Here is a 13,091-nt window from a genome sequence, read left to right as displayed (position 1 = left end):
CGCAGCTTGGGGGCCCCCTGGTGGCTGCGGGGCCCTATGCATTGGCATAGTCCACATATATCAAGAAACGGCTCTGTATCTAGAAGTTGAACGTGATAAGGCAGGGTGTCAGAGTCATACTGTTTGTCTATATGAAACTAACTCTTCACACTGGAGGAAACCAATCCAGACTGAGTTCTTTAGTCTTCAACCACAGAAAGCTACACCCTCCACTTTTTATCTTCTATCCCCACTATCTTATCTTTTATCCCCTCTTTTGTTTCATTTAGTCCAGACTAACCTGGGCCCTGTGACTTCATGAGTTAAACATTACATCTTTTCAAGTAAGCAAACGGTACCTTAAAATTCTATCCAATTAAAGGTTTTCCACTGCTGTTCTAAGCCTTAGAGCAGGTTTAACAGAGGTTTAACAATGAGGACCTGCTGTGGAGGTGCTGGAGAGTTGAAAGGAGCTTTAGCTTTTTCTAAAAATGTTAGTAATATTGTAATTTTTTTAGCTTTTTTTATTGTAGTTTGTTGCAGAGAATTCCCAGTCATCCAGGTCATAGTTACAACTGGACTTGCTTAGACATTTCTCTTCTCACTACTAATGGAATTACTACAGTACACAAAATAAAAGAAGCCTCTTGGATTAGGGGCGAAACATCTTCAAGAAACTAAGCAAGTTCAGTTGCCCATAATAGCCTTTAATGGTTACTGTATTGACAAGTGGCGTCAGTGGCCCTGACACATGGCTCATGGAGGTAAGGTGCTTTGAGTCATGACTGATACATATATTTTTAGATTCTGCATGACAGACTTTCTGAGGATATCATTATCACTTTTCTTACTTGAAATAATAGAATCTATGAAACAGCATGTGCTCTTCCTCATCCAGTTATCTAGTGGTAGCTGCCATGGGTACATTGCAAATAGGAACTGCTAACAGTAAATTCGGCAGACTTTTAATGGTGCCAGTTTGGCAAAATGTAAACAAATATAGGGGAACAGTTGTCTACTAGCATCAGTGATGGCTGTTTCATTGGCTCGGTGCCATTCTAGTAAGTTGCTAGATACTGGAAAACCGTAACTTGGTCAAAGGGGAAGAGGTCTGCTTGGAACTGAGAGAGGATGAGCCATCATGACCATTAGTCCGATTCGTATTCGCTTCAGTGTTAGAGCTTGGTTTTGGCTGTTTTACACTCTCAGTCTCTTTTCTTCCATGCTGAGAGTGATGACTTTTGAGTTTGTTTGGAATAAACAGAATATTAACACTTGTCTTCTTTACAACAGCATGAAAGAAGCCTCAGTCTGCAGCATATTATAGACTTTGTTCTGCTTTATCCCCAGATCAACCCCTCTCTGTGGTTGATTTTATGCAAAATATCACTAACAAATGTTCATTGTGTGTCTCTGCTGATGCTTATGCTTAATATAAAGTGACACTACTGAGGTCAAAACTTTAAATGTCAGGTAAATCTGAGACAGTCTCAGAGGTCACTTCAATAGGTGCAGGTCAAGCATGAAGCAGCAGCTTAACAGTTAAATCTCTGAGCCTGAGACAAGCACAACTCGTAAAAAAGACCAAATATTTAGCTGCTGCTTTGGCAACGTGTCTCTGTCATGCTGTTGGCTTTTTTAATCACAGTGTTTGCATTTAGGACAATGTGAAACCTGCTTTTAGCCAACAGAGTGCTGTTGTTGATTCATGGAACATGAGAAAAGAGGCATACTGTATGCTGATTTGCTGTTGAAATCTCTCTACTGTCATAATAGAAGTCTCAACCATGCTGGCCAGATTTCTAATTTACTAGATGGCCCCGCAGCGATTCCAGATGCAATCTTGTTTTTTATTTTTAAGCCACCATGTGGTGTTCCTCGTGTCTTCCAGCAGTCACTCTCTAAACAGATGCGTTTTGTTTTTCAAGCATTTCCATAAATCAACATTGATTTAACTGGTTTAACTGGAGCCAAAACAGCCAACACAACTGTTTTATCTGGAAGAAAAACCATGGTAGACAGCTAAAGCCACAGCACATCTTTAGTCTAGTGCATTGGCAAAGGTCCACCAGATAACACATTTGACTGCAACCATCCTATTTTCACATTCATCTCTCTCAGCATCCAAGGCAGTCACACAGCTTTAGCCTGGGTGTTGCAAATGTGCAGACTCAACATTTTCTTCAGACATCATATCATCATGGAAAATATAAAAGAATATCTCCTCTAAAACTAAAAGAAAATATCCAAATGTCCAGTAAACACTCAACAAAAACTCTTCTGGTGTGATTCAGATTATCTTTTTGGCCACTTGGGGGCAGCACTTTAAACTGTAAACTCAACATTGATTTATAGTATTATCATATTTTATAAAGTTGTCCCAGTGAATATGTAAGCAAACAGCTTATTTACAGTGAATATATGTAAGAATATCCATTATCCACTCTTTTTTTGCTCTGTTTTGGTCTCCACCAACTCCTGAGGGGAAATATCTGGTTCTTTAGCTTCTTAAATGCTCACCAAATAAATCTTTAAAACTGTTCCAAGCTTCTGAATTCTGTCAGTAAATAAATAATACTCTTGTTTAATGTTTAGAAAGCTTTATCTAAGTTTGTATCAGAGTCATCACATCGCTGTGATGCAGGGCAGGTTACTCGCAGCCTTTCTGATTTGTCCTGACTCAAAGGCACGGTGAAGGTATCACAGTCAGTCCATCCATCGCTCCCTGCCTTGGGTTGAATTTCCTCTTGGGCATTCCAGCAGAGAGGCTGAGGTCTCTGGGGAAACGCTGCTCTGTCCTGACAGTCTTGGCCTCCAGCAATGACTGATGCACAATAGCGGTCCACAGCACTGAGGCAAAGTCTCCGAGAGCATCAACGCGACCACCGACAATCCCTCCTTTTCTGTCTCTATGTCCCTCTCTCTCACTGTCACCCTCCCTCTCAGGCTGACATATAAGATGTTTTGCCAAGAAGCTGTCAGTCTGTTTGCACTGTTCTGAATGATATGAACACCTGATTGCTCAATTCAGCCCAGCTCTGGCAAAGTGTTTACTTTTTCATGTATGTAGCTCAATACTATGAGATTTTCTTTTTGCCTTGAGCAATATAAAGAGCAGGGAGCCCACACACTGTTGAATATCTCAAGAGCAAAAAGAAGCAACATTTTCTCGTGGCATTTATCAATCCATGCTAGGGACAGGGCCAAAGTTCACAAACTACAAACTAGCAAAACAACTGGAGGCCAACATCCGAAATTCCAGAACTGTTTTTAAAGACAGTGATTTCCTTTATCAGGACAACTCGTACCATTACATGTGTGTCTGAAATTGCTTGTTGGACTGTCTGACAGAGTCTGAAAACTCTTTCCAATTTTGGAATTGAGGTAACAATTGGCTGGCTGTGTGGAGGGAACACCGTCATACACCGTCATAAAATTAGTTTGAAATAGTTTTCTTTATGACGGTGTTCCCTCCACACTCCTTCCTTTTCCGTTACAACCTCCTCCCTACACAGACCTCCCTCACCTGACTTCCTCTTTTGTACCCATCACAAAAAAAACCTAAGGGTTTTGTCACTTGAACGAAAATGTATTTCGTTATGGGGCACTTCCGATGCGGTTGCCGTCTCTTCACATTGGATGTCTAGTTCTTCTCAAGCATATTGAACCATTCATGTGTTCATGCTTAATATTATTATAGTAACAATGTATCACATGACTAATTTACATGTAAATGGGGATGACTCATAGTTATAAACCCACTTGATTCTACCGTCCCCCTCACATTTAGTGGTTTAGTGTCTTTCAGCTAATTGTTCCAGTTTCTGGCCCACAACTACATTGTTTTGTTTTTTTCTCATCAGTGTCATTTTTGTTTTATTTGTTTTTTTCTTGGCATTTTTGCCTTTGTTGGATTGTGACAGAGTGAAGGCAGATAGGAAATAGTGGGAGAGAGAGGAGGTATGAAATATAACAACCGCCACCACCACATTATGTGGCATTGCAGTCTCTTGAAAGAGCTCTGATAAACCTGTACACTACCTGCTAACAGCAGACAGAACATGAGTTGGATACGTTGAATGACGGATGTTTTAATAGCTGAACACAAAGAGCCAGCTATTTTACTCTTGAGTTGGAGGATACCAAAAACAGGTCTAAAAGAGAGTGAGGCTCAGTTCATTGCCTTGACAGACTATAACTACACCACCAGTCAGATTATGATGAAACAGTTTACTATTACTGGGAACCGTGCATCTTTCATAAGAGAAAACATGAGCTAAACCAACACCTAGGGAATTTAATCTTCATGTAAAAATATGTGTCCAGCATAGAAATTGTCCTTTGTAAACACAGCAGTATTAGCCAAACATCAAGTTTAGCAGACTGGATACAAATAGAAGCATGGATAACAGCAAAAACACCCTGGAGGGGCAATTGGTTTTATCCACATACATGACTCATACACTTTACAAAAGAAGGAACATATTCTCATGGTAAAAAAAAGGAATTCAGCACCATGGTGTTTATATAGTGGGTGTGTGCACGATTGAGAGAAGTAAAGCCCAGACCTCTTTGCAAAGATGTATGTTTACATTTGAACACATATAAATACCATACCAGTCATTTTTAGGTGGTGAGCCTGGAGGTCCTACCTCATGCTCAGTGGTGGTGGTGGTCCAGGGTGACAGGGGGCATTGCCTGTCTAGTAAGTATGTCAGTCATGCTGATGATTCACGGCTTCCAAAATTGCAGAGAATGAGACAGATAGGGACCCAAAACTTTAAAGTCCAACAGCTGGGAGATGTTAAGAACAAGATCCCCCTCAGAGGCCATAATGAATGTTAATGAATGGACCTGAAAGGACAGATGTAGGGAGATGAAAAACAAAGAGGCAGACATAGAGAAGGCAAGTGGAGGAGGATTTGAGGTTTTGTTTGGTGAGAGGCTCTGAGAAAAATGCTGCCAAAGGAAAACGTGTTTTGGTGGGAGAAATCCTAAACAGCCTGTCCCAGTGTCCCAGGCCTCTAGCATGTAGCCTAGATCCACAGCTACACACAGCTCCAGCCTGAAGCCGTCAACAGATTGTTAATTGTCCCAAGCCTGCAAGGGGTGAGAGTTCAATGCTGGGACCCACAGAGCACTGGGACACAACATGGCTATAAATCAAATGGCCAAAATTTGTATTAAAAAAATCTGAAATCCACAAGCTAAAAGTGCTCTCAATATTAAGTATACATGTCAAATGTACGCATTAGTCATATAAGAGAAATTATGTATGTGTACTTCTAGTGTTTCTCCAAATGAAGGCCTCATTTCCCATGAACCGTGTTGCATGGTAAGGCTCATGTCAAAAAACTTGACATGAGCTTTAGCTCAGTTTTCATAGTCTGAACATCACCTCTCTCTGAATTGTGCTGTAAAGCAGTGGTTCCCAAACCCAAGTCTGTGGACCAGTACCTGGCTTTAGAACATTGCCACTGGGCCATGAGGCTGATCAAATAAAAGTCTCAATACTAATTTAATAATGTCATTTTGTTCATCATTCCCATAACTGTAACATAACATAACGCCCACTTTGACCTAAATGAATTCGTAAAAAAGATCATCAGTCAGTTTCATTGACTGCTACTAGATCTGCATATTATGTGTTATCATCAGTGCAATAAGAGTAACAAGACTAAGAAGTAAAAACCAAGAAAGCTTGGGGGTTTCTTTTGGAGGAGGTAGAGTAACATGGTCAATACAAAATGGTATGAGGTACAAAAAAAGTTGGGAAGCCCTGCTGTAAGCAATTCATTTTGGACTGAATCCTACAGTCCAGACATTTCTTTGCTGATGTGTCATAAGGGGCTGAAAAGACCAGTGCAGTTTCAAAGCACTGGGTAAGAACTTTTGAATTCTACATTGTGTATAGTGTGTTCACAAAATCCACGTCAACTTGTAAAGTCAGTACATGCCACTGTTCGCTATCCATTCTGTCTAAACATCAGAGATGTCCGTAGACATTCATGCCTGATGCCTAGATAAAGTTACAGAAACAGGAAGTTTAATTGTGCAATGCGCACTTAAATGAGCCAAATACAAAGTCAGCTTTTTACTGTGGTTTTTCTGTATACAAATTCCAGCTTTAAATAGCACCGTGAATCTACGTATCACTCAATCAGTCTAAATACTGCAGGTCTCGTGGTTAGTGGAAATAGCTTCAGTCAGTGGAAGTTCCCAGGTTTGACTGCAAGAAAACAAGTGCATCTGTGCTGAATGGTTCCTGTATTTTTTCCACGGGTTTGTCAGATGGCTCGTAAAGTTTAGAGCAGTAACACCAACAAAAATATCAATTAAATGTTGCCAGCTAGAGTATACACAGAGGCATGTTTGTGGAGCTATCGTTAGGAACAGGGCCGGTTTTAGCTATGGGCAATGTGGGCGACCGCCCAGGGCGCAGTCTCCGTGAGGGCGCACGAGCGCCCGAAAAAAAAAAAACTCGCCAATTTTCTATACAGCTCATCCTCCCCCTCCCCAAGTGGGCGCTGGTTAGGACACCCGGGGCGCAAATGTAGCCAGAACCGGCGCTGGTTAGGACATTCCACTGACTTCATTCAATGTGAAGAGCCTGATCTAAATCCTTACCCTAATCCTTACCCTAACCATAACAAATTAATGCCTAACCCAAACCTTAATCTAACATCAATTCCCACTTTGCCCCGTAACCCTAAACAAGACCTCAAAAATGACGTTTTGCATTTATTAGACCAGTCGTCTTTGGTCCCCATGAAGACTACTGGTCCCGACAAGGTTGGTGTTTATACCAGAAAAGGTCCCCAAAAGGAAACAAAAACACGCACACACAAACACACAGGGACTGCACTTCTATCAGTGTGTTCTCTTTATTAAAAGCATTTCGTTCGTTTTTCTTTGCCAAGAGATTCTGTTTACTCGAAGCCCTGCAAGGTCAGATTCTGTAATTATGGAAAATATGACTCATTATTTTGCCCGCTCACAAGGTATTTTGGAAGGTCTGTTGAATTTTCAGCTCTCCTTCAATCAAATAAACAAAGGATATTTTAAGGTTGTTTTGACTGTTAGGAGCTGGTACTGCTGGTGCAGTACAGGAATCCACATGTTGAAGCACACATATGAATTAAAGATAAATCAATCCTTGCTATATAGAAATGTCCACAGGTTGTTTTTTCTCCATTGTTGAAGTGCAGATTATGAATTAAATAAAAGGCTCTAACTGTATATAAAAACTGCCAATTCCTTCACAGTTTATCTTCTGTTTCTTTGCAGGGCGAAGTATTTTCGGGGGAAGAAGCTGAATGGAGAGTATGAGATCCGAGTGGAGCAGGTATGGTGGATTTACCATTAAAATTATGCCTTTGGATGAGTGGATAACCTTCACTTTGTAGCCAATGCACAGGCTAACTGCAGCTAAACGTGGATGAAGTAAGCCTGAACATGAACATGGAACACTGTGTATCAATATAAAAAGAAAATAGCCGTTGTTAGTCATGAATAGACATTTTGAAAAATATCCTTATTAACTTTTTTTTAGCAGATTTGGATGAGAAGATCGATACCACTCATGTTTGTCTTTTAAGTACTGGTCTAACAGCCAGGAGGGGATTAGTTTAGCTGCTATTAGCACCTCTAAATCACAAATTAACATTATATTGCCTTTGTTGGGAGTTATCTGCCATAACCATTTCTTGATGGATATTAATTATTTCTTCCTAGGCTGTACTCGGCTTAGCTTATCTTATGGGCTTCATAGCTCGAGCTCCATTCTTAACAGACAGACATCTATTAATCTTAAAGTTTAAGTTTTAGCATGAAAGCAAAGAAGCATATTTCCCCAAATGTTGAACTGTTCTTTTAAAGCCAATATTAGGTACAGCATGCACAGAAATATGTGTATGAGTCTAGACATACAGTATTTACAGTGTGTAGATAACATCTAATTTAGCTCAAATAACTTAAGCTGTACATCTGCAAGCCATTGTTGAGACTGGAGCTGTCTTTGAAATGGTGTGGTGGGTTTTTATGAGAGGAGGAAAAAGAGACCACAAAAAGCTGGACCGGTGATTTTATAGCCTGTTTGCTCAATTCACTACTGTTGTGGTCACATCCTCTTTGTGGGGCGGGCTGGGGTTGCAATATGAGTAAAGATCTTTCTATGAAATGTAAAGTTGCATGGATTTTGTGGTGTCATAGATATTGAACCCCAATAAAAAATGTGGCAGAGTTAATTAGGCGCCTTAAGTTGTGAAATCGTGAGAAGGACCATATGAGCCCCCCCGCAACCACACATACACACACACACAAAGCTTAGCTATAGCTCCAACTGACCTACTTAGATCTTGTTGGACCCTCCACTCTTTCCCAGAAGCCCTTTGCACTAACGATAAAAAGTCAGTTGCTAATTGCCTTCAGCAGCCAGACTCTTCATAGGCTGTTAGTGCACCTCGCTGAGAGCCTTAGGATGATGGAAATCCAATCTCTGTGTGAAAAGTTTGCGACATGCTGAGATGAACCCTTTTAGGGAATGACAATAAAAACAGAGAGACCCACTGCACTGTTCAGTCCCAGTTCCTCATTAGCTCATAACATCTCTACAAAGAAAGCATGTTGATATTGAATAGACTTTTTTCTACTCCAACACTACAACATGGCACTAACTTTAAAGTTAAAGCAATCTTAGTTGTTTAAAGCTGTGACCTAAATGTTATGCATTTTACACCTAACTTGAATAAATAGACTGCTTTGATATATGTACATATACTGTATATATCATTTTTGTCATAGTTGGATGGACGTTACCTTACCCAGCACATGTTCATGCTGTAGAAGCTCACTGAACCAGTGCTCACAAGCCACAAACTAACACAACTCTTCACTGACTTACTTGCTGCCATATAAGGTACCATCTTTAGACTCCAGCACAGTCTCACCACAGCATGTGATGCTGCAGTGTGGAGGCGTGATGCCAGTCTGCATGCAAGAGATTCTTCAATGTAATATCTGCCCTGCCACCTGTACCTTTCCCGGAAACTGCCCCACTGCAAATTTGTGAGTGCATTGTTGTGGATCATTGCCTCTCATTTACATGAGCCACTTTGAAGTCACATTTGGTGTTACTTGTATCCACAGGGCAACTGTAAACAGATGCTTATAGGATCGCTGGTGGTGGTTCTTTGTGGTTCTAAATTACTAATAAAAACAGGCTTGGAGCCATTGCTCTTTTGCAAAATGATGAAATATGTTCAGTAGTAGTTCTTGATGCCAAAAATATACCAAGCAATCCTCACAGTCAGTAACGTAACATCTTTTTTTGATTTCAAATAAAAACAAACATGTATAGAAAGGCTCTCAGTGACATGTAACTTCAGAGTCAACTCCAAAAAGGTCTCTATTACCTAACTTGAACAGAGCTGAGAGCTGTATATTTTTCACTCACACTGTCAGTTAATCCCTTGTGGTTCAAAGGGAGAGTTAATGTGCAGTAACATCAGGTCAGTGCTCACATATCATGACTCACTTAAATCATGAGATCCAGAAAAAACAATAAAACAGAAAAACTGTCATGCACTTTTATCCCTGGTATGTACCTCTTTTTTTTTACATTATCCATAATCCTAGTAAAAGTTCACACAATTAAAGTCTACAGTCATGCTACTGTAGCAGCTTTCTGAGTTTGACTTTGTCACAGTGCAGATAAAAGCTAATGCCAGCATGCTGACATTGCATGTCCACAAATGACAATGTTAAGATGTATCTCATCAAACTTTTAGCAAAGAAGTTTTAACTTTTTCTTGAAAGGCACAAACTGTTAAAGTCTGTGTAAAGTAAGAATAAATGTGTTCTGAGTTTGTCAGACTAAAGAAGAAAGTGTTATTAACCACCCAGCCAAATTTGAATGATTAAAAATATTGACAGGTTTATGAAATTAGGTGTCAAAATCAGGTAAAAATGAATTCTCAGCTAAGCTGAGTGTGCGTGTCACTGAATGGCCGCAGCCATTTTGAAGCGACTGAAACGTGTCAGATGAGTTCAGAAAATGACATGACTAACTTTGAAACACTGAGGGAGATCAATTCATCTTTATCTCTCTGCTAGGGGTGCAGAGGTATGCTCAGGGTGGCCTCAGCGTGTCATCGAGCCACCCTTTAAGGACCGCCCACAAAAATCCTGGACTAGAAACTGGTGAAAAACTGTTTGAACCTCTAACTCCACATTTCAGTAATATATCGTTAAAAGTCTTTTCACGTGTTTTCAGCAAATATTTTACAACATATTTGATGTGTTTTGAAAGAAATCTCTGTATTGCCTTTACATGGACTTTAAATGGAAACAACAGCATCTCTCCACCACTAGAACTGAATACAGCCATCAAAAAAGAGTGGAGTTTGGAACCTGTTCAAACTCTGAGATTGATTAGCATTTCTTTTGCTAGAAGGATAAACATGAAGCAATAAGTCAAGTTCATTTTTTTGCAGAAAAATTCAGCTTTTTAAAATGAGACTTTGTAAGTTTTGCAAGAGATGATAATGAGAGATAAAAAAAACAACAGCTGTGATTTCTAAAGTCTGTAATGTCTGTTTTGTAGCCACATTTACCTTAAGATTGCTAACACAGCTAACTTTAGCCATCATAGGCCACTGGTCATAACAGACCAAGTAAGACCATAATAGCAAAACTCCTGAGTTCACTGACATGAGCATGCATTTTCTGAAGCTTTTCATTTCTAAGGGAAAATATTCTCATTTCAGAAGTTCCAAAGTCTCACTTTAAAGGTCGACCCAGCTTCTGACATACTATGTATATAGATATTTCCTCAGGGAGTTTTATCTGTAAGGTGACTGAAGACCATTTGGCCTAATGACCCAACCAGTTTGTTATCTAGACAACTATGCTCACCACTTTACACTTGGACCCAGAGATAAGGTGCACTCATTCAGAATAGTGGTGCATTCCACAGATCTTGGGAGCTTAGGGGATTAGGGTATCGCCTACAGTGCCTTTTGTACGCCTTTCAAAGGGTCTTGGATGTGTGTAGCATGGTGACAGTGCCAAGCCAAGGGCCTCCTGAGCTGAGATCTTGTGCACTTAATGTTATCATCCTGCCTGTGATGTTTGGCATACATGACAGCCCATTGTGAAATATGTCAAATTGAATGATCGTCTGCTGCAGTCAAAGTTGATCGCAGACATGATGACACCCACAAAGCCCTGCACAGTCATAAACACTGCAATTTACACAATTGGACAAATTAGGCAGTTCAATTTGAAAAAAGGGTCTGTTGTTTGTGAAAGAACAAGGGGAGGTTCTTTAGGATTGCTGGACCATGTGTGGTTTGGGACGGGCAGGGCAACATCTGTTCAGCAGGCATATGACCTCAGCGCTGTCCACGCTCCTTTCTGCTGCAGTCATGGCAGCTCACAGGCTGTTGGCTGTATGTTATCCGTACCCTTTTTTGGCTGGTATTTGCGCATGACATAGGGCATCTGGGTAGAACTTGCTAAAGACGGATGATTTGGTTTGGTACTTGCTGCAGACATTTGACTGACCCAGCTGCCCTCATGCCTTCTGTTGCCCTGTGGCATTTAGCATCTGTCTTGGATTTCAACATTTAGTGCCTCAATGGATTATTTCATTGCTGTACAAGGTGGCAGTGATTTGCGGCAAATACCTCTCTGTGGTGCACATGAATGGTTCACTGTACTTCAGGCCTCTCAATTGCACCAGTATGTGATTCAACCAAGCTTATCAAGATTCCTAAAAATACAGGGGCAACAAAAAGGTCTGCCCTGCAACTAGACATTAGATAACTGCAATCTGTACTCTATGATCATTTTAACATTTGTCTGTGTAGCTTTACCTCATAAAACTTCAACGTGTCAACTTGCCAGACAATTTATTGCCCCCCCAGTAAGCATGCAGGAGCAATGTAACAGCTAATTCTAGGCAACATTCACAATTCAAAGTTGTATTTCATCCAGGTCTCATCAAGGTTTTCCCTGTTGAAAACACAGAGGTGAAGCAGTAAAAGAAGCACTTTTTGTCACAGAAAAAAACATCTATTTTCAGATGAAAGGAAACCGCACAATAAGAGGCTCCATGTGGGCTGAACGATTTTATCAACAGCTTTTTCAGTTCGGTCACTCGAGACCAAAAATAAAAAAAAGGAACAACTATCAGTGGAACAAGGCCAGTGGTAAAAGGAATATAATAAGCATTTGTGGAGAAGGGAAAAAAAGAATGTTCTGCATAAACAGTTATGAGAGCATCTATTTTCTTATTTTATCCTCATTGGCTGCTTGTAATATATAATTATATAATATAATGAAAATGATATAAATAATATAATAATGTTGACGTGTCAAGTGTCATTTAAACTCTTAAGCCGATAGTTGAACTACTATTTATTTTACTTTTTAGGTCGTCACTGCTACATACACTCTCTCCACCGTGCACAGTTGAGCTGCTTTTAAATGACAGTTCAACTTACACCTTATCTGGCTGTTTCAGAGCTTACATGTAAATATGGCTTTTATGGCTTAGACATGGACTGGCATTTTATCTCTTCAGCTGACAGTGCAGCTGCTTTCAGCTTTTACTCTTGAACTCAGAGCTGAAAACGTATTCAATACTCACACTTGACAATTCAAAGTGCTTTAACTAAAACTGACCTTCAACTCTGTATATAGTAGTTTTTTTAGCCCAAGAAAGCATCTTTCTAGTTGTCTCGTTGCTCAGACAAACTTGCAGATTGTTGTTTAAGTGCAGCTTAGCTCGCCCTTCAAGTTGTTTTTGCCAAAGGACAAAAGATCCTGTTCACAATTTGACCAAACAAAAGGCACCTTTACCACCTGAACCTCAGTGACACGGGTTATTCCAAATCTAAAAATACTCGCAAACATTCCAGATGAGCTCCTGTCAAGTGGTGTTTACTGTACCGTCCACAGGTTCACATGGCTTGGCAGTCAGGACAGAGTGCACATAGCACTGGAGGGATAAATAAATGAGGTTTGCCTGTAGATTGCTGTGGCTAAGCTGAAGCAGTGCCTTACGCCACAGTACCATTTGTCAGGTTAGAGATATTATTAATCCAAGT

General features: G+C 40.2%; 1 protein-coding gene across 1 annotated transcript in view; it reads left to right on the top strand.

Annotated features, from left to right (window-relative positions):
- The window catches only part of syn3 (synapsin III), a 102,027-nt gene that overhangs the window by 16,824 nt on the left and 72,112 nt on the right, over window positions 1-13,091 (top strand). The window contains exon 3 of the mRNA XM_019267366.2: window positions 7,267-7,324. Coding sequence (XP_019122911.2) covers window positions 7,267-7,324 — 58 coding nt within the window. The remainder of the gene's footprint in view (window positions 1-7,266; window positions 7,325-13,091) is intronic.

The sequence above is a fragment of the Larimichthys crocea genome, chromosome XII (genome assembly GCF_000972845.2).
Source record: "Larimichthys crocea isolate SSNF chromosome XII, L_crocea_2.0, whole genome shotgun sequence".
Taxonomy (NCBI): Eukaryota; Metazoa; Chordata; class Actinopteri; family Sciaenidae; genus Larimichthys; species Larimichthys crocea.
This window is presented reverse-complemented; position numbering and strand designations above follow the sequence as displayed.